Source organism: Achroia grisella, unplaced genomic scaffold (genome assembly GCF_030625045.1).
Source record: "Achroia grisella isolate CSIRO2021 unplaced genomic scaffold, CSIRO_AGI_Agris_v1 utg1173, whole genome shotgun sequence".
In the NCBI taxonomy this organism is placed as follows: domain Eukaryota; kingdom Metazoa; phylum Arthropoda; class Insecta; order Lepidoptera; family Pyralidae; genus Achroia; species Achroia grisella.
In genome coordinates, this window is record NW_026712589.1 from 849,347 (window position 1) to 871,487 (window position 22,141).

The 22,141-nt window shown below is 31.0% G+C and overlaps 1 protein-coding gene across 1 annotated transcript; it reads left to right on the plus strand.

The window, feature by feature from the left end:
* The first annotated feature begins 4,206 nt into the window (after positions 1 to 4,206).
* LOC131851191 (JNK-interacting protein 1) lies at positions 4,207 to 20,282 on the plus strand. Its single transcript, XM_059201644.1, has 8 exons — positions 4,207 to 4,313; positions 4,457 to 4,689; positions 10,476 to 10,730; positions 13,209 to 13,409; positions 14,993 to 15,110; positions 17,243 to 17,405; positions 18,655 to 18,836; positions 20,201 to 20,282. Exons 1-8 carry the CDS (start codon positions 4,231 to 4,233, stop codon positions 20,271 to 20,273), a joined length of 1,308 nt encoding a protein of 435 aa, XP_059057627.1. The 5' UTR covers positions 4,207 to 4,230; the 3' UTR covers positions 20,274 to 20,282.
* The last annotated feature ends 1,859 nt before the right edge of the window (positions 20,283 to 22,141 follow it).

The following is a 22,141-nucleotide window of genomic DNA, read 5'->3' on the forward strand; positions in this document are numbered from 1 at the left end:
TCTATTCTATTAATTTATGATATAATGTCACATCAGTTGTAAATTGCTGCATGCCCGATAGGGGGGGCATTCCATGCAAAATTTCATTTAAATTGGTCTAACAGTTTCGGAATTTACCCTGTACAAATAGACAAACAGACAGAGTAATAATAAATTTGAAAAAATCTAAATTAGTTCTATGTTTCTTGTAACATCCCTCTGACTTTGTTTTTTGGGGTTTTATTTCTATGTACAGAAATTCGACCTCTACTTTATTATACCTATATATAGATATACATTTATATATAGAGATTGTATGATTAAAATTCACAATTTTTTATTACGTATAACTAGTAAATAGATCTTCATTGTCAAGGAAATTTACAGCGTTTGGTATCTTTAAACAAAATAACTCATTATACGTTGAAATATGCCAGGACTGGATGAAAGCTCGTATACCAAATGGTTGTACAAATAAACTATGGTTGCTATTTATAACTGTACATATACATTTAAAGGATTCCATCTTCTTTCAGCTAATTACAAATATACTAGCTTTGATCTGCAATTTCTGCTTCTTTAGATAAAAATTAGAAGAATATTCTGTCGTTTCTTTATATATATATTTACAAAACCAAGACTGTTACAGGTACAATTATTAACAAATATGAAATTTTGCTATATAAATTAAAATAGCTATTAAAAAATTGGAGTTCATGCTAGAAGGATGAAAATTTAGGGTTGTAAGTATTTTTCAATCCTAAATAATAATATATTATTATGTCGATAAAAATATAAAGTATATATTTAGGGGTGGATATCCCTTACCACTTAGGAGTCGAAACATGGATAGTAGCCGATTCTCAGACCTACTAAATATGCATATAAAATTTCATAAAAATCGATCAAGCCGTTTGGGAGGAGTATGGTAACATTGGTAACTAACATTGTGACACGAGAATTTTATGTATAAGTTACCTATATTTTTTTAAGATTTTGCGTAGAAGGACTATACAAAATTTTGAAAAAAATAGCAGATTCGATAGCATGTAGTATCTTTACGTGTGCAAAAGATGTGCACAAAGAACAGAATGATAGGGGTCCATAGCTCTTTTAAATTTTATTGTTTCGATGTTTTAAGTTTCATTATTATTTGAAATTATAAATTTTCAAGCTTCTGATGCAATTTGAAGAAGGTAAAAATATCTGCCTATGATATTGTTTATTTACCATCTAACCGCTGCCAATCAGTTTATTCTTGATCATGGCGATACTAACACTGCCGATATATCTAGTCTCAACAAATAAACCGTAGTAAAATTCCTATATAAATTATGAGCGCATCAAAATAAAAATGTATATACACTCATATTATATTAATTAATACGGTCAGAAATTCGTTGTATTAAAGCCACAACATTATAGGCAATATTTATACTGATTTTTTTATAGTGCATTAATAATGAAACATTCCAATCATTGAATCATTATTTTAATGAATATTATTGACGATTTTAATGAAATGTAATGAATTTCCATTGTCATATCCACCTGAAATTAATGAAATGTAATGACTTTTTATTTTCATATCCACCTGACTGAGATAATATCATCATCATCTGCTTCTTCCTTATCCCATTTATTTGGGGTCGGCGTAATAATGAATGAGATAATAATGAAAAGATAATTTATAAAGCAGGTAGTTTACCAAATGTTGACTATAAAAAGTTAACTGCGATATATATATATACATATATAAAATTCGGATTACTCCAATGCTGTTGGCCGCAGCTGGCCTCTACTGCTTCACCTGACGATTAGGGGCAAGTGCAGATGGCGCTCCAAACCCGCGAAAGGACTTATCGAGTGGCCACGAAGGCCAACTCTCGCCTGACGGATACGACTTTAGTCTGAGGGCACCGCTAGGGGTTCGAACCTCGGCTTAGGTCGTCGTAATATCGATCCCGTTTAAATTGGACGGGGGATCGATCGGAGGGGAATAACATATAGTCCGTAGTATTGTGGTGGTCTAGCGATGTAGCACACCGCTTTTGTTCGGGTGGTCGTGGTTTCGATTTCAGGCACGGAATTTTTTTTATTCATGAGTATAATTATTTATATGTATGCATATACAATAAATGTAACCATGCATTTGTATCAGTTATCTATAATAGTATTAACACTTATTATTATTCAATAATTCTTTATTTTGTTTTGATTTTTTTATTTAATGGATAGAATAGATAAAGATAAAGGTTTAAGATATATAACGTCCCACTACTGAACACGGATCTTTCTTGGAAAGCTAGTATTTATATTAATGATTATATTCGACTTCTTAAAATAGTTGTAAATAGGATTTCTTTGTCATTAACTGGTTAGAAGTGATTCTAAAAATAACCAACATAAAATAAAATAGGTTATTTGTTGAAGACAGTAACTGTTCATCCCCTGGAGTCCAGTTGAAGCACGTCTCAAGTGCACAGTCAATATACTAAGACTCTTCAATATAAGTCACAATTTTCACGAAGCATCGGAAATAGACTAGTATTGAAGAAAAAAGTTAAGTAGCATAAAGTTAACTATGTCTTTAAAAATACATTTAATTGTATGAAAAATCTCGTAAAATATAAGGAATAATATTTTAAGGTAGATATAATAATGTTTATAATATTCAGTACTAAATGAAATGCAATCGTTTATTTGACGACCTCGGTGGTCTAGCGGTCTAGCACACCGCTTTACATCCGATGGTCGCGGATTCGATTCCTAGCACGGCACAAACATTTGTATTCATGAGTATGATTGTTGGTATCGGTCTTGGTGTTTTCTATGTATTATAGGTGTATATTTACGAAAAAAAAATCTATGTATTTGTATCAGTTATCTAGTACCCATAACATAAGCTTTAGCTAGCTTAACTTGGGTCTAGATGGCGCTGTGTGAATTGTCCTGAGAAATACATGTACATGTAGAAATAAGAGTCAGAAAGAATAAACGATGATGAAAAATTGAACCCAAAAAGTTTTTTGAAGAAAGTTACATAGTTCTAGCTTCAAAAATAACAAATTTTGCATATAAACTGTAGTCCCCTATTTTGTTTTTCAAGGGTAAAATTTATAAATACATTGAATGTTATATTTATGTATTATATAATACATATACCTTCCTCTTGAATCACTATATCTATTAAAAAACCGTTTCAAAATCCGTTGCGTAGTTTTAAAGATTTAAGCATACTTAGGGACGGACAGACAGCGACCTTTTTATACTTTGTAATGATCAACAGCCTAACGCGTAAGTTTCAAGCTCCTAGCTTTAAAAATTACGATATTGCCATACAATCTTTCATCTCCCCTTACAAACTTATTTTAACACCTGACAACCCCTATATCTTAATAAAAAGTAGCTTTCACAGTCTATTCTCAGGGTCTAGACTATCTGTGTACCAAATTTCATTTAAATCGGTATAGTAGTTTCGGCGTGAAAACACTATAAAAGCGCTACAATTATACATACATATACTAAAAGTTGATAAGTAAAAAAAAATTCGCGATATGATTTGAATTGAAAAAAAATATTTTCCCTTTATCATTTTAATTTCTATAAGATAAGCAATTAATTTTACCATTATTCATTTTTATCATCGAGGAATTCAAAATACTATATGTGAGTGTACATTAAACACATACAAAAAAAAATTAGGCATTACACGTACAACATACATTTTTTTTTAATCTTTTTAAAATTCAGAAAACTTAATATAGGTTGATTTACTTTTTTATTTATTTGTGACGATAAAATAAAAAAGTTTATTAAAAGTTTAAAAAAATATTATTGTGTGAAGTAACTTTGAGAAATCGTCAAATATTAACTTTATTTCAAAGTCGTTTGAAATTACCAGCAGACTAATTTGATGCAATATATCAAATCTAAAACCGTATCAAATTATCATTATATTTGTGTAAATTATTAAATATTTATACAAAGTTATTGTTTACAAAAGTACGTCCACATGTTACAAAACAACTTGTTTCTTGTGGGTTTCCCGGTGATGCATCATATAGTTCATATTGTGGGGTTGATATTGTACGCATGCGTATTAATAATTCCGTTGAGCGCGCACCCTTACCGCACATGCGCAGTAGGACACCAATTCATCAGAACCGTACGACAGCGGTCGATACCGTCATAGAGAGCCGACTAGCGCATGCTCTCTGTCTTTACTTAACAATCAGGTGGAAAAGCGACATGGCCGACAGCGAGTTTGAAGAATTTCGTCGTGTGTTCGACAGACTGCCTCAACACGTAAAGGCTCCAACGCCATTCTATTCGTAAGTTACTCTACTTGTTGTATTTACTTGCGCTAACAGTTGCTCGAATGTTGTTACTGTCTATTGTCACGTGAACACTTGAGAAAACTTTAATTAATTAATTGTTAGTTTAAGAAATGTAATCAGAGTTTTATGTTGTATAGGTTAGTGCCAAATGTTGGTTTGGATGATGAATCACTGTCATCGAAGAGTGAAGACACTCCAGAGGAAGATAGAGGCTGCATTGCAGACAGCGACGGTGCAGCCCCCGCACAAGATGACGTATCACCACCACAACCTGACTTAACTGAGCCACAACGCAGTCCCAGACACCAGACATTTTCAAATGGAGAAAGAAGAAGAAGAAAGCTTCCAGAGATTCCAAAAAATAAGAAATGTGAGTAGAGTTTCAGATTATATAACAAAATGTTTTTGTTATTGTTAGTTAAGTTAAAATAGATGGTGCTCGGTAAACGTAAATCTGGCATCAACTATGAATGAACTATTTATAAATACTATGCTCGGCGAAAATATATTTCTCTATTTAGCATTGCTATATCTAACTTTTGCGATGGCATTGTTATATCTGACCTTTAGAATAATTTACATTGCGATCTAAAACTATATTTGAACGATAGCGTATTTTTATTTCATTCAGTTTCTTATTTGGAGATATTGTTTTGTTTATATTATTATTATATAACGTAATATATTAGTTTATTATATAATTATCATTTAAGTATATATTAAATTATATGATAATCTTCATTTATATATTTTTTCGTTTATATTGGTGTTGTTTTCTATATGGAATATTTATATAAGTTATAACTATGTATTTAAATAGTATATGAATATACATATTTTTATTTGTGTATGATAATCTGTTGATATACCCTGGCAGAGCATCAGTGGAAGTTGATAAAATGAGCATGAAGTCAGGTCAATAACTCCAACTTGACAAGTAGCCATTTATCATAATGGTTTCCAAGGGCAATCGCGTGGAGTCCAACCTGATGTTGTACATGGGGTAATCGTTCCACATACATCTAACAATCCCCTTCTCCCAACCATACATATATTTTTTTTATGGATGATAATGGAATGGTGCACCCGCCTAACGGTTTAAACTGGAGAGGCACCAGTGAAGGATGATAAAATAAGATGAGCATGAGGTCAGGTCAGTTAGCCCATCGTGATAAATTCACGGTGAATTTATCAATGTTTTCCAGGGGCAACCGCGTGGGGGTCAACCTGACATGGTACATTGCTAGCAATAGGATCAGCAGTCCACATTACTAACAACCCCTTTCGCCGAATTATACATATTAGTACTGTGATATTTATACCTATATGTATAATAAAAAAAATATCTTCACGACTGCTATCCTAGGTGGAGTTAGTCAGATTGGTATAGTCATTGTCTTCTTTAGGCGTTAACTTGATAGCATCAATCTGTTGGTGAACTCTACATATAGCCTATCCACTTTTAGCGAACACTTTTCTGGAACAAGCCTACAATTAATTTGATTTGTTTTAAGCGTTCTCATCCTCCGAGAGATAGGCATGTATTGGCATATATAGGCGTATATTGACAACGTGCTTTATGTCGGCCAGATTTGTACCCACGTCCGTTGGGTTCGAAGTCAGGTAATCAACGATATATGTTTATTATTTAGTATAATTGGTTCTGCATTTCTACTTCTTAAGTCGGACTCTCTTGAGCGAGTATTTGTACTTCTTATCGTAATATGAATTTATTATCTGTGAGATTTTCTTTATGACTGTTGAAGATCATTCCAGAATGGACTGCGGTGTAGTCCCCATAATGATGTCCCTCAAATGAACTTTTGTATATTTAGACGCTCCATTCAGTTTCGACTAATGTGACCAAAATACTTAATAGTATTTTCACAGTCAAAGAGAATGTAACCTAGAAAGTTAAACTATTTATGGAAATGTTGGTTTGACGAGCAGTTTAATTCACAATTCGCGCCAGCACCACATGTCGAGTACGTACGTTTTACACCTCTACGCATCCATGGCACGTCCAGACGTATTTTCCCTTCAGTACACACAAATAAGCATCCAATACATTAAGCTAGTATCCAGTTCTTGCTACCAAGCGTTAAATCCATACTCAAGCATCGTCTACTCTATAAAACATGTTAGAAAACAGTCCGGAAGGTATAATTTTATTCAAAGCAGAGTCAGAGGACAGGAATATTTAGACGTTCCAGCATCTTTATACAAGTCTCTGTACCATTAAGTAAATTTATTTCTTACTAATATTATAAATGTCAAAGTAGGTATGTATGTTACGCAAAAACTACTGAACCGATCATCATGAAATTTTACATGTTCTTGCAGGTATTAGAACGAACGTAGGATACTGTAATTGAAATAAAAACAAATATTTTTTATAAATAACAAAAGAAAAATCTAAATTGTGCTCCTTCAGCGCCATCTAGCAGTCAGTAATGAAGTTATGCGAGCGGAGCCGCGGGTAAAAGCTAGTGTATAATATAATAAAATATGGTCTTAGCATTTATAATAATAAAATACTCATGCATAGAGGGAAGAAATTTTGACGTTCCGGCGTCCTTATTCAAATTTCTGTATCTTGGAAAATTTAATGAATAAAAAAATATTCAGCATTTATAACAATAAAAATATATGTTGTATGCACTACACGTATCAGAATACCGAAGTAGGATACAGAATATTGATTACGAAGGGCTGCAGTCTATATATAACCTGTTTACGTAATTATGTCAATAAAAGTTCAAATGCATACACCCGATATGCGATCGACATAAAATTGCAGCTCTAGTTTCATTTCATAAGAGCGTCCAGAGCTCTATGGTTTACAAGCTACTCTATGGTTTTCTACCGCGACTTACACACGAATATGGGTGAGTACATACCTATTACTATATACAATAATATTTCAGTATACAATATATTCAGTATAAATGAATAAGTAAGAGAAACGGTGGTAGTTTCGCTTCCCTTCCCTCTCTTTATTCAAATATATTTAGCGAAATGTGCACGTCAAGAGTAGCTCCCTATTCTGTCTACCCCCTTCCTTATAATAGCCGTGACTATAATGTACATATATAGTTTCGTCGGTTTCGATTGGTGTTACCTCCAGTTAATATAATTTCAGTTTATTCACTAATAAAGCCCTCAAGGAGGTAGCTCCTTTTAATTATACTTTTTTATAATATCGTCTATATATTTTCGGTGTTCACACGTTCGATTCCTAGCACGGTCCAATCGTATTCACAAATATGATTGTTTGTAGCGGTCTGAGTGTTTTCTATTTATATTATGTATGTATTTATAAATAAAATATGTACGTATTTATATCAGGTGTCTAGTACCCGTAATACAAGTTAAGTTAAATACAAGTAAGTACAAGTTCTGCTTACCGTGGGACTAGATGGCGCTGTGGTAATTGTCCAGGGTTATTTATTTATTTATTTATTTTATGGTATTGTATTTATAGTTTATACAATTTTTACATTTATAGTTTATATTTTGCAACTTGCGACATAATTAATTTATACCAATATAAAATATGAAATATGTAACATGACGTTCTATAAGATTATATTTTATTTTAATATTTCATGTTCATTTCATGTATACATAAAACCATATTATATATATTATTTTTATTGTTAAAATATTTATTTTAATTATTACATTAAAAATAACAGTATATTTAGTATTCTTAATTTAAATGATCATAGATATATTATTCTATTATATACTTCTAATATTAAATATATTTAATAATGGTCCGTGGGGTCCTAGCGCTATAAGACTTTTCAAAGAAATAACGAAAAGGTTAGTCGACATCACAGAAGACTGAAGAGCTGGCAGCTACCTCGGACAAAGAATTAGTCTAGCCATTCAAAGAGGGAACGCTGCCAGTATCTTCGGAACTTTACCTAAAGGGACCCCTTTTAATAATATATTTTAGTCATCATATTATATATTTTAAGCTTTTTAATTTTAGGTTCTTACAAATAGGTTATGTAAATACTAGTAATAAATATATTTTCATTGTTTTATATCATAATGTAATTTAATAATTATTATACATATTATAAAGCATGTGAAATGTATAAGATGGAATGCCAGAAGTATGTAAATTATTAGGTGGAGACAGATACAAGTGGCTTAGTTTATAATAATAATAATAATAATCTCAGGACAATTCACACAGCGCCATCTAGACCCAAGTTAAGCTAGCTAGAGCTTGTGTTATGGGTACTAGATAACTGATACATATACATAGATATTTTTTTTTTTGTAAATACATACATATTATACATAGAAAACACCCAGACCGATACAAACAATTATACTCATGAATACAAATGTTTGTGCCGTGCGAGGAATCGAACCCGCGACCATCGGTCGTAAAGCGGTCGTTATCGATTGTTGCATGAAGAAACGATTCTTGAAGAGTGATCCCAAAGCATACTGCCTATGATCAAGAATAAGTGTATGTTTAGGTTATATATATAACTAACTGTTTCCGCGACATCGTGGAACTTAACTTTATTTCTCTAAATCAAAAGTTTATTCCAAAAAAAATAGTGTATGCTACTCCTTATTACATCAGCTACCTGCCTGTCAAAATCGGTCCAGCCATTTCTGAAATTAGCCGGTAAAAAATGTTATTTTGGTATATGTACCGTATTTATATGCATATGCATGTAGTAAAAAACGGTTATTTAAATATTACAAACAAACACTCCAATTTTATTTACATGTATAGATAATAAAAATAATCTCAGGACAATTCACACAGCGCCATCTAGACCTAAGTTAAGCTAGCTAAAGCTTGTGTTATGGGTTCTAGACAACTGATACAAATACATAGATAATTTTTTTTTTCGTAAATACATACATATTATACATAGAAAATACCGCGACCATCGGACGTAAAGCGGTGTGCTAGACCGCTAGACCACCGAGGTCGTCAAATAATATGTAGGAAATATTTTTATGTATTCAATATATGTTGTAACGGAATGTATAATTAATGAAAATGAATGAATATGAGTGAGTTAGATTCACAGATAGAAAATTAGATACAATAGATTACATTCATTCTTGCTACATTGTTCTTAATAGATGGTTAACGTTATTATTATTGAATAATTCTAAGAAGAGTTTTAAAAACAGTAATACAAAGCAACTAATTTTCATTTTGAAAACTCTTGGTCCCATATATATATTTTAAATTAATTAAATAATTAATGATAAAGATGCGAATGTTGAGATAGATGTGTGGAGTCATCTATCTCAACATTCGCAATGTAGTATATATTTTAATAATTCTAAGAAGAGTTTTAAAAACAGTAATACAACGCAACTAATTTTCATTTTGAAAACTCGTGGTCCCATATATATATTTTAAATGAATTAAATAATTAATGATAAAGATGCGAATGTTGAGATAGATGTGTCGAGTTATCTATCTCAACATTCGCATCTTTATCATGAATTCAGGAATATAATAGTAAGATATAAGTAAGAACACGTTTATAAAGTTGTCCTCGGGATATAGAAATTACGATGTAACATGAGGACCACGAATTAAAGAATGTTTTTAATGTGAAAGTAGATGGATGTGAAGAAGAACGACAGAAGAACGAAGAAGGAAAGATGGATAGACTGTGTGAAAGATGATATACATAAAAGGAGAGTAAGCATAGAGATGCCTAATAGAGATCGATGGATGAAAACATACTGCGTAGAGTCCAATAAATTGTTTAAAAGAATGACAATGATGGTGATAATAATATATTTATATGTACATATATTTTAGATATATCATAAAATACATATATATTACAATATTATAATATTTATGTAAATGAATATATATGTAAGTAAGAGTTTTAGTAAATTAATACAATTAATTTGTTTTACTCGTTTTTCTTATAAATTATTGAATACTACAACCAATAAGGTTAAGCTGGTGATTATACAAGCACAGACAACGACTATAAAAATAGTTGTTTAAAGTTCTGTTATATTGATAATATCACAACTATCATATGATAGTTGTGATATTATCAATATAACTGAATTGGTATTAAAATTGGTATTAATGAAAAAAATAACTGTAACTCTAAGCTATCTTATTAAATATTTCAGCAACAATATTAGCTAATGGGCAACCAGCATCACTAGCTGATGAATTAGGAGCCCTGGCCGGACTACTAATCAGGCCTGGATGTCAAGGTCGACCGCTACTAGTCCTGAAATGCGGGTACCTTCTGGACGAGGATTCCAGTCCAGACTCGGAGCGTCTGCAGAGCCTGGGCGATGTCGATAGTGGTCACAGCACAGCGCATTCACCAATCGATACAGGTCCCAAAAGTATATCCCCAACGCCGCTACAACAAAACGGTAAGTTATATTTATTTGTAATTATTTATTGTACAGATTATTATCAGAAGGATACTGTTTACTGGAGGAATAATGCAATGTTTAATTTGTTGTATTATTGAAATAAAAAAAATGTAAGAATTTATTGTACACAGAATTTAATAGTGACGCCATGGAATGTTCGAGAAGAAGTGCAAAGAGTATAGAAAGTGAAACAAAACAACATCGATATTCCATTTGTGACGTTCCAAATTTGAATTTTATAATTTTATTTTTAAATATATTTAATGGCTATTTGCAATCGCAAACACATATGACTTAAACATTAAATGGTGCAATAGCGGACTTTCCTAAAATTTTTCTTTCAGTCAACCTTTGAGTGACTGATAGGTACTGTAAAGTGGTGGATATAAGTGCAATAAAAAAATACACGTCGCAAAGCAATATAAAAATAAATATAGTACAAGTAATAAGAATAAATCTACTTTTATATTTTCCGGATACATGAACACTCACTGAATCATCTTACTCCGTAATGTAAGCAATTTGAAATTAGCAAACTAACTGATTACAAATGGCAACAGCTCTACGGACTTATCATGTGATACCTCATGCTTTGTCATTTAAGAGGGCTAAGATGTCATACCTCTTATTCTGTAATCACAGGCAAATCTAATAATAATATAATAATAATGCGCTGAGCGAAGTATTATTATATTATAATTATTCTTCGCTGTAATAATAATAATATCAAGACAATTCACACAGCGCCATCTAGGCCTAAGTTAAGCTAGCTAAAGCTTGTGTTATGGGCACTAGAAGACTGATACAAATGCATAGATATTTTTTTGTAAATATTATACTTAGATACATAGAAAACACCCAGACCGATAAAAACAATCATACTTATGAATACGAGTTTGTGCCGTGCGAAAAATCGAACCCGCTACGGACGTAAAGAGGTTTGCTAAACCGTTAGACCACCGAGGTCGTCGAATCATCAAACAATAATAATCATAGTTTTGTATACGTCTTTCTCGTGTTAGACCTCGAACGCCATCTATTGAAAGTAATCCGAAGTAGTGAGGCCTTCAAAGTAATGAATAGTGAGTCCTTCAAAACTTATAAGTATATATTGGATGGAAGTTGGTAGTGACGGTTCCGATTCCGATTTCGAGACAATTCCGACTTGACATATTTGTACTTAATTTTGGTAAATTTTTATTATTGTTTTATTTTATATTATATTGACATCCATAAAATTGTTGCCTGATCAAAATAGATTTACTTAAATAAATCAATTTAAGTCAAACAGAAATGTAAAAGATTAACATAATAAGAGCACGGACTTTGTGTCTGTGGAAAGAAAAAAAAAGTAGTGAGTAATATTACTTTTACGCATTCACAATTTTTTTTTTTAATAATTTAACAGTTTTAATAGAATAACCAAGAATAATAAATTGAAATTAATAAAGTCAAGCAACAGGCAGATACCGCATGTCAAGTTAAAGAACCTAAGATAGTTGTTCCAGATTACGACTAGATTCATCCAAATTCATTTCAGAATAGTCTACCGCTATTAAGAATTAAGATTACCATGGGGATCGCAATCTCCCAGCAGGATTCTGCAACCAAAAAATAACAAGAAGAAAATCAGTATATTCAAGTGATAATAACAACTTTCTTTTGGTTTTTTAGAAACATAAAAGAGAAGCAACATATGACATCGCATACGATACTGTAATAGTTGCAGTTTCAATTTGGTCTCTAAATTCTTATTCATATATACATTTAATTGTAATTTAAAATTCATATGCGTAATCAATCATATAAAAGTCCGCTATTGTACCATTTAATTTTTAAGTCATATGTGTTTGCGATTGCAAATAGCCATTTAATATATTTAAAAATAAAATTATAAAATTCAAATTTGGAACGTCACAAATGGAACATTGATGTTGTTTTGTTTCACTTTATATACTCTTTGCACTTATTCTCGAACATTCCATGGCGTCACTATTACATTCTGTGTACAATAAATTCTTTCGATTTTTTTTTATTTCATTAATACATATATACTTCGGACATTTAATTGTAATTTAAAATTCAATGCGTAATAATATAAAAGACGTAATATTGTGGATGACTTTTTAGTACACATTTAGTTATATGGTTTACACATTTAGTACCAGTAGTGTTATTACCCGTGATATTAAGTCAACCCCAAATAAATGGGATAAGGAAGAATGTGATGATGATGATGATGATGAGCATTATTATCCAAAACATTCTCTGCTGTTTTAAAATAAAATAACCTGTATCGATATGTCAATTCATATTAAATTATTTCAGTAGCAAACCGACAGACGTTTTTCCATTTTAATATTAGTCTGATATGGATTATGCCTCTATATTTATATCTACTAATAAATAATAAAGTTTCAACGAGAAATTAGGTGACGAATATAAAGAAAAATGTTATAAATGCTTGATTTTCAGTGTCACCATCTTCAAGCTGTAGCATTAGTGGAATAAACTTTGCTGGTAATATGACCACGGTTCCACATAGTCAACTGGAAATGCTGGAAGCTACTCATAGAGGCCTACATAAGTTTAATCCCAGACATCACGACGAGATTGAAGTGGAAATAGGTGACCCTATATATGTGCAAAAAGAGGCAGACGACCTATGGTGTGAAGGTCGGTACATTACAGTGGTCTAGAGGTTTAGTAATCTTTCTTACTAATAATTACATATTCAATAAAATATGGTCGAGCACAGTGATGGGTCGCTCATCCGTCATACTCGTGAACGGGTGCTGCTTGTATGGACTAGTCTGCTCTAATCACTATGACTAATTCTCTTATTAATTGTGTAACCAGTTGGTTGTATACTTAATATTCTATTTGAGTATTTTATTGAAATAGTGCTAATTGGTAGTTTGTATTCATACACTAAAACTTAAAAATGTAAAGTAACAATAAAATTATTTAAAAGAGCTACACGCAAGTTTCTTGCTCGTTCTTCTTGTGATAAGACAGCTTTGCGAAAGAGCGGTAGATTAAAAAAAAATGTGATGACTATTCAAAAGTGTTTCAATGTAAGTTTATTTGAATAAATTATTTTCTATTCTATTCTATTATTGTCTACTACAACGTCGGTAAACAATCGTACGACCTATTTGATGGTAAACGGTTGTCGTTGCCTATGAACCAACAGAGATGTCACGTAGATACTGCCGCCTCTTAATTCTTAATATACCCTTCTTGAAAAACCACAAGTCTTTCGAGAAAACCTCGACAAGTAATTCATTCCACAATATATATGTATGCGGGAGAAACCTCCTTTAATATCGTACAGGTCAAAACTACAGCATTTGTATTTATATTTGTAAAGAACAAAATATTAATAACAAAACAAATTATAAAGAAATAGAAATATAAAATAGTCACATTTTTTATTCTACCACTCATTCCGGAAGCAGACTTATCACAAGAAGAATGAGAGAGAAACTTGCGTGTTGCTCTTTTAAATAAATGTTGTTCAATAAACTTTTAAGAATTTTGTGTGAACACAAATTGTCAAATAGCAAGTAGCAATAGTAAGTAGATAAATAGTTACTTGAGTAACAAAAAATCAGTCATAGTTATCAGAACACCATTTGCATCCATGGTGGATTCAATTTATCAACTACACTTCTGACTATCACATTTACGATTATGATATACGCAATACAAGTGTAGCAAACATATATTTATATATAAAATTCTCGTGTCACCATGTCAGTTACCATACTCCTCTGAAACGGCTTTACCGATTTTTATGAAATTTTATATGCATATTCAGTCTGAGAATCGGCTACTATCTATTTTTCATAACCCTAAGTGATAAGGTTTGTCCACCCATAACATTATTTTTATTTTATAGATATTTTTTTATTATGTGTCATAAAAAATAAATACAACCCTAAATTTTCACCCTTCTATCACCAACCCCTATTTTTTTATAGCGTCATTAATTTATATATCAAAATAACGTTTATGAAACTTGTGTGTTGCTCTTTTAAATAATCCTTGTGAACTTACAAGACATTTTTCAAGTCGTGTGACATGTGAACACAAACTACCAACTAGCACTAATTTATTAGGATCATAGGGTAAGTATAAGTACATTAAAGTCCGTTTCGTAATTTAAAAGATCTGAGCGACCAAACAGCGGAATCGATTTCATTTTGTGTTTGTGTTTGCAAAGGTATATATTTATTGTGTGTATATTATTTTAGGTGTCAATTTGAGAACGGGTCAACAGGGAATTTTTCCGTCAGCCTACGCAGTGGATATGGACTACAATGATTTCGACCCTGCCAATGCCAAAGTTAAAAGAGAGCGATATTTATTAGGGTAAGTTATTTATATTATATCACACTATTGTAACACTACAGAAAAGGTTTTGTTATCTTATAAGTACTAAATGCTTGAATGGATATTATATATAATCAATATTCATAATATTCATAATATTAATACTAGATTTAAAGACAAACTTGCTGTCCCCAAGTATCGTTTAGAAAAAGTCAATAGATCTTTTATGGGAATAGGTATAAAAATTTACAATAAGATACCAAAAGATATATTGGAATTACCCTTAAATAAATTCAAAACATCTGTTAAATAATATTTACTGAGCAAGGCCTATTACTCACTAAAGGATTACTTGAATGACGAGCGTGCATGGCAATAGTTTTCATGTTCGGGATTTTCATTTAATGTTAGATATAGACACCTAAATAAATGCATTGTAAATAAACTGGATTTAAATAAAAAAGTAATTCAATTGAGTTTCTTGCCAGTTCTTCTCAATTTGATCTATATACCGAACTGGACGGTGGGGAAAAAAATTATAATGTAAAACTTGACGTTCATAAGCGGCTAAAATGTCCTACATGAATAAATGATTTTTGAATTTGAATTTGGATGTTAATAAGCTTGGTCGTGGGGATTGTGTGGGACTGTGTATAGCGCGCTTGGGTCGGTGCAGCTAACGATGGTGGTAATTAAAGATGCAATATGTAAAAGAATAGTATATTATAAAAATATATGTCGTAACAAACTACATGAAAGCAAGAGCAATACAAGGAATAATAAAAAGGGAATAACCAAACCACAGCAACCGATCTAAAATATAAATATTTAAAAATAAGTCCTGTACAGGGATATACTGTATTAGGATGACAAAAGAAGATAACAATAGTCAATAGAATAGGGCAATAAGTGTGTGAAATTAAATTAAACAAAATATAATAATAAATTTTACTAAATTTGTTGTGTTGTTATGTCGTACCAAAACCACATAATCACTATGTTGATTTGTATGTATTAGCGCAAGCAATATGGATGTAGACTCTATACCGCCGGAATTTGATCGCGATTAGAGAAGTTCGTTAAAGTAGTCAAGTTTCCACATTGAATATTTGTCCATATGATAATTTTAGCGGAATTAAACAAAGTAATATAAATCAATTAAGTACTTAGTATACAAGTACAAATTCAAATTCAAAAATCATTTATTCCTGTAGAACATTTTAGCCACTTATGAACGTCAAGTTTTTTGCATTATAATTTTATTTTTTTTCACTACCGTCTTAGAAACTCAATTGAATTACTTTTTTTTCTAAAAGCCAGTTTATTTACAATGTATTTATATAGGTGTCTATGTGTAATATTAAATGAAAATCCCGTGCATGAACTACTATTGCCATGCACGCTCGTTATTCAAGTAATCGTTTAGTGAGCAATAGGCTTTGTACAGTACAGTATATGTAAATATACACAATACGATGCTCTCAATACTAGTTCACCCAGTGGTTTAGCGGTTTATCACACTGCTTCACTTCCGATAGTCGCGTTCGCTCACAATACAAATTTTGTTTATTTTAGAAGATTGTACAGAGATTTCACTGGTATACCTCTCGCTCCCACTTCAACTGCATATCAATGAATCAGAGAATAATTTTCCGTTAATTCTTTTATTAGTTCGTACTATTTATTAGTTTTTATTGCATGGCCTTTAGGTCTATTTGTTTTTTATGGTACAGTGATTTCTATTAGTATTATACAGTAATTCAAATTGTGTATTTTTATTATATTTCTCTTTTAACTGAGGGTTGAATGTTGTAATACATTTTATATATACATATTTATATTTATGTATATATCTCAGGTCTTATTTAATGCATTTTTGTTGTCTCAAAAATCATAAATGTATACGTATGTGTTTATAGTTGTTAACTAAAAAACCTATTAGTTTCTGTTTTAATGAGTTATTGGGGCTGCCTAACAACCAGCGTTGTATATATGCACCTCAGTGAGGTTGTACTTATATTAGTAACAGCTGAGCCAGCTCTTATTACCAACTTTTTTGTTAAAGTTTTATTTCTTATTTTGTGTATTATGTTTGCAATAAATGAATTATTATCTATCTATCTATAAATTAATATAGTCTTTTTTTTATGTTTTAACATTTGTATGTACAGATACATGGGATCAGTAGAGACGTTGGCCCATAAAGGAACAGGCGTGGTTTGCCAAGCTGTAAAGAAGATTGTTGGTGAGTCAAGTGGAGAGCCAGGAGTACAGCCTTGCATCCTGGAGGTGTCAGATCAAGGTCTACGTATGGTCGACCGGTCGAAGCCAGATGTAAATATTACTTTTATATAAAACCTTATATGACATACAATTACGATTCAAATTGCGAATTTTATATTTTCTTTACTATTTCTTTTTTATTCACATGTTCTCTTTGAGATGATATTTCTTAATTCAATAAATTTATAGATAGATAGATAGATAGAATATACTTTATTTGCAACGTACAGTAAAGAAGAAGCACATTTTATATTTTGCACCTTGAAGATAAAAACAAATAAAAAATATTTCGGCCGTCAAATAGTTGATTTAAAAAATAAATATTTAACCTGCAATTAATTACTGTTAGAGTTTATTGCCAATTGTCAAATGAAGATATTTAGTTCTTCTAGTTTTAAATTTTAAAGTAGTAATAAAAGTTCGTTTATGATTACTATTGCTATAAATTTGTCCATTAATATAATGGTAGAACTCACTTCTAGATAGTAAGTTGACATATTCGGAGATTTTATAAAATAAATAAAGTTTACTATTAAACAATGATACTAACGTGTTAGTGTTTGACTAACTCCATAGTCATAAGTTAACCCTAAGGTTAACTTTATAATCCCCTTTATTTTAAAAATGCGACGGAAGAGTAAGAAATGCTGGCACTTATAGTTTACAAAGAGGAGTGCAATATGCTAATTTTTTTTTAAATAAGCATAAAAATATATTTGATCAATAAAAAACCATTACACTACTACCATGTCTTTGACACACGCACGCGTATATACTCTTTCGTTTATAGTTATAGTCTGTGGTCAAATTGAGTATATGGTAGACTAGTATCGTTTGTCTTTTGTTATTATTTATCTATAGTCTTAATGAATATTAAATTAATTATTAATTATTATTAATATTTGACGACCTCGGTGGTCTAGCGGTCTAGGTCTAGAGTGGTAGATAAAAAACAAATTGTTATGACTATTCAAAAGTGCTTAAATTAAGTTTATTTGAATAAATGATTTTCTATTCTATTCTATTCTATTCTAGCACACCGCTTTACGACCGATGGTCGCGGGTTCGATTCCTCGCACGGCACAAACATTTGTATTCATGAGTATGATTGTTTGTATCGGTCTAGGTGTTTTCTATGTATAATATGTATGTATTTACAATAAAAATATCTATGTATTTGTATCAGTTATCTAGTACCCATAACACAAACTTTAGCTAGCTTAACTTGGGTTTAGATGGCGCTGTATGAATTGTCCTGAGTTTTTATTATTATTATATTAATTATGTGTACTTTGTTCAGAGAACACGAAGTGGTCCGTGCATTGACTACTTCTATTCGCTGAAGAACGTCTCGTTCTGCGCTTTCCATCCTCGTGATCACCGATATCTTGGCTTCATCACGAAACATCCGACGTTACAAAGGTTCGCGTGCCACGTATTCAGGGGTCAGGAGTCCACGAGACCAGTAGCAGAAGCTGTTGGGTAAGTAATAAAGACAATATTTCTGTAAGAGTTAACGATAGATTCAATAAAATATAATTGTTTGCATGCAACGCCAATAGATGGCGCTTGAACAAAATTAGAACGCGCTAATGTTTCGTTTTATTGATTTCCCATATATTATATGTAATATTAAATCTTTTGTCCCCTTTGATCGATCTCCCGTCCAATTCAAACGGGGATCGTTATTACGACAACCTGAACCGAGGTTCGAACCCCTAGCGGTGCTCAAAAACTAAAGTTGTATCCGTCAGGCGGGAGTTGCCCTTTAGCCGCTCCATAAGTCGTTCCTCGGGTTTGGACTGCCATCTGCACTCGCCGCCTATCGTCCGGTGAAGCTGTAAAGGCCAGCTGCGGCCAACAGCATTAGAGTAGTCTGAAAAAAAATCTTTTGTACCTGATTTTGAAACCGACCAATAAACTATATACATACGAGTGTAGTGTTTTGGTTTATAGTACCCTTAGGACCTTGTGATTTTAACATTTTGTCGCCAACAATAATGATTAAATCCACTATTCAGGTAATCAGACTTTGGAACGTCTTACCACTTCATATCAAAACCGTCACGAGTAGATATTCTGTCAAACGTAAATTACGAGAGCATTATCTGAACTTGTAACCTTTCCTCTGTCCTGTTTGCTCATTGTTTTTTTATATATTTTTTTATTCCTTTATTTGTAGCACATGATATTTCATTGTCAGATTATTAAATATGTATATAATATTAAGTATATATATATTATATATACACCGTCAACAATTATTTTCTGCACCACCCATGGTTGACTGGTAAATAATACTGCATGGTGTTAACTCCGCTATATGTACTTTAAATTATGTGCATTAAACTTAAATTAAAATGTATACTTATGCCTATATATTTGTAATATTTCTGCCAACATTCGGTACCCTTCCATTTGTTTATGCCCATATAACTTATATTTAACTTAAGGGTAAAATCAGTATCCATTACAAATACGCGTTGAGTGTTCGCGTTTCTAATAAGTAATTTTACTAATGAATGTAGTACAATCATGCCACATTTGTATTAACACTACAAGAACAAGCAGATTAAGTACGACCTCAGTGGTCTAGTGGTTTAGTACACCGCTTTTTTCCGATGGTCGGGGTTTCGATTCCTCGCACATACAAACATATATATTCTAGATTGATATATAATTGTCTCGGTCTGGGTGTTTTCTATATACGAGTATTTATGAAAAATATCTATTATTTAAAAAAAAATTATATATTTTAACGGGAAAGGTTTTGTATATAAATTTATCACGAATTTAATTCATATTTATTTTTCATTGTATCTCTAATTGTGAATAATTTGTTACAGGAGAGCGTTCCAGAGGTTTTATCAGAAATTCATAGAAACAGCATATCCCATTGAGGACATTTACATAGAATAAACAAACAGCAATACGTAAACGTGATTATAAATAGAATATTATCTATTTTCGTTATAAACACTATGCATAATGACTGAAAATTATAGGAACGATATTCGAACAGGCGCGCTATTATTGATAGAAATCATTTCACTTACAAATTTTAGTAAAACGTTAAAATATCAATCAGAAACGATTTACTAATCGCAATCATAATACTCGAAGAGATTTTAGTGTTTCTTTAATATAGATTAAAAATTAATTTTGTTATAATCATTTATGTTCATAAATATCTTGTTTCAAGAAATATATTTTTTTAATTATATATATCATATAAATGGGTTTTATTTATTTGAAATTAGGTAATCATTAGGTGTCTATATTTTTTTATAGTATATACTTTTTTGAGTGCACCTATTTAGGCCTCTGAAGGTTTTATTAAAATAATAATAAAGTATATGTTTGATGTATTGCGATCTGTTACCGAAAGGCTTTTTGGTTTCCGATTTAAATTATTTCAGTCTGTTTACTATATATGTTTTTAATTATATTCCAATTGTTTACTTTTAGTAAGAAAGCATTATTGCTAGTTAAGAAAGCAAAATATTCATGCATTATAATAGAATGGTATTAACATGCACAGAAGAGGGAACACTACCTACCTGAAAGTGAATTCGCAAATTTATTTCATTTCATTTCATTTCATTTCATTTCATTTCAAGCTAATAAAAGTTAATATTTATCATAACATATTATTAATATTGAGCAACTAAATTACTCGGAATTAGACAAAATTAGTACATATTGGGCAATAAAAAAATGTTGATAAAATTGTAATTATTTTTTTAAATTGATTGATTGAACAAAATCATAACTAGATAATAATGTAATCGGTAACAACACGGTTTTGTTGTATTGAATATTAAATAAAAAACATCAGTAACAAGGGAAATATTATTTCTGTACTGAATATAATCTTTACATACCATAGAGGCTAAAAATAGTTATTAGAAGTTATGTCTTTAATATTTTTTCTTAATGAGAACACTTTTTTGAAATTCCAGACCAACATCTGTTGTTGCGCATTCTAGATAATCTTACGAATGGATTAACCAAGTTAAATGCGGTTTTGATCAATATATAGTAGTGATATGTAATTTTTTGTGTTTTTTTCCTAAATCTGATTAATTTATAGATTAAACGTTAACACATGTTCTGAGTGTATTTTTTCTAAATACAATCAATTCATAGGTAAGAAAGTTAACACATATACTTATTTCGATACAACTGTCTAAAAATTACAATACTTACGTAATTTGCACATTTTGTATATAAATTGCAATACCATTTTTGTTATAGGTAATGTTCCCTAGTACTTTCATCCCGTTGCCACTTTTCTTGATCTAATAGAATAGATCTAATACAATATTAATCTTAACATCAGAGATATTAGATCTTTTTTTACAAAACTCGATCGTTCCTCTATCGTAGTATTTAAGCATAGTGAATTTAATATTACAATTTAAGATCCTTAAACTCGTTGTCGGCTGTAGAGTCGCGGTTACGATTAAAAATCATAAAAACAATCAATATAATTAATTATAATATTAATGAGGAACATTTTAAATATCACTATCCTTGAGCATTGGGTATAATCTCAATCTCTCAATACTAAAAGAACTTATTCTGAAATTATTATTATTATTAATTATAATATTAATATTAGACATAATAATATCATAATTCGATTAATAATAGATACGTTATGTTACAAATGGTGCAGGAATGGTCTAGATTAGCTTGCTTGACGGTTATAATGAATACGCTGTATATAAAGCATTAAGGTTACACGCTATACTAAAATCAGGTGCAATATCGGAGTAAAAGTG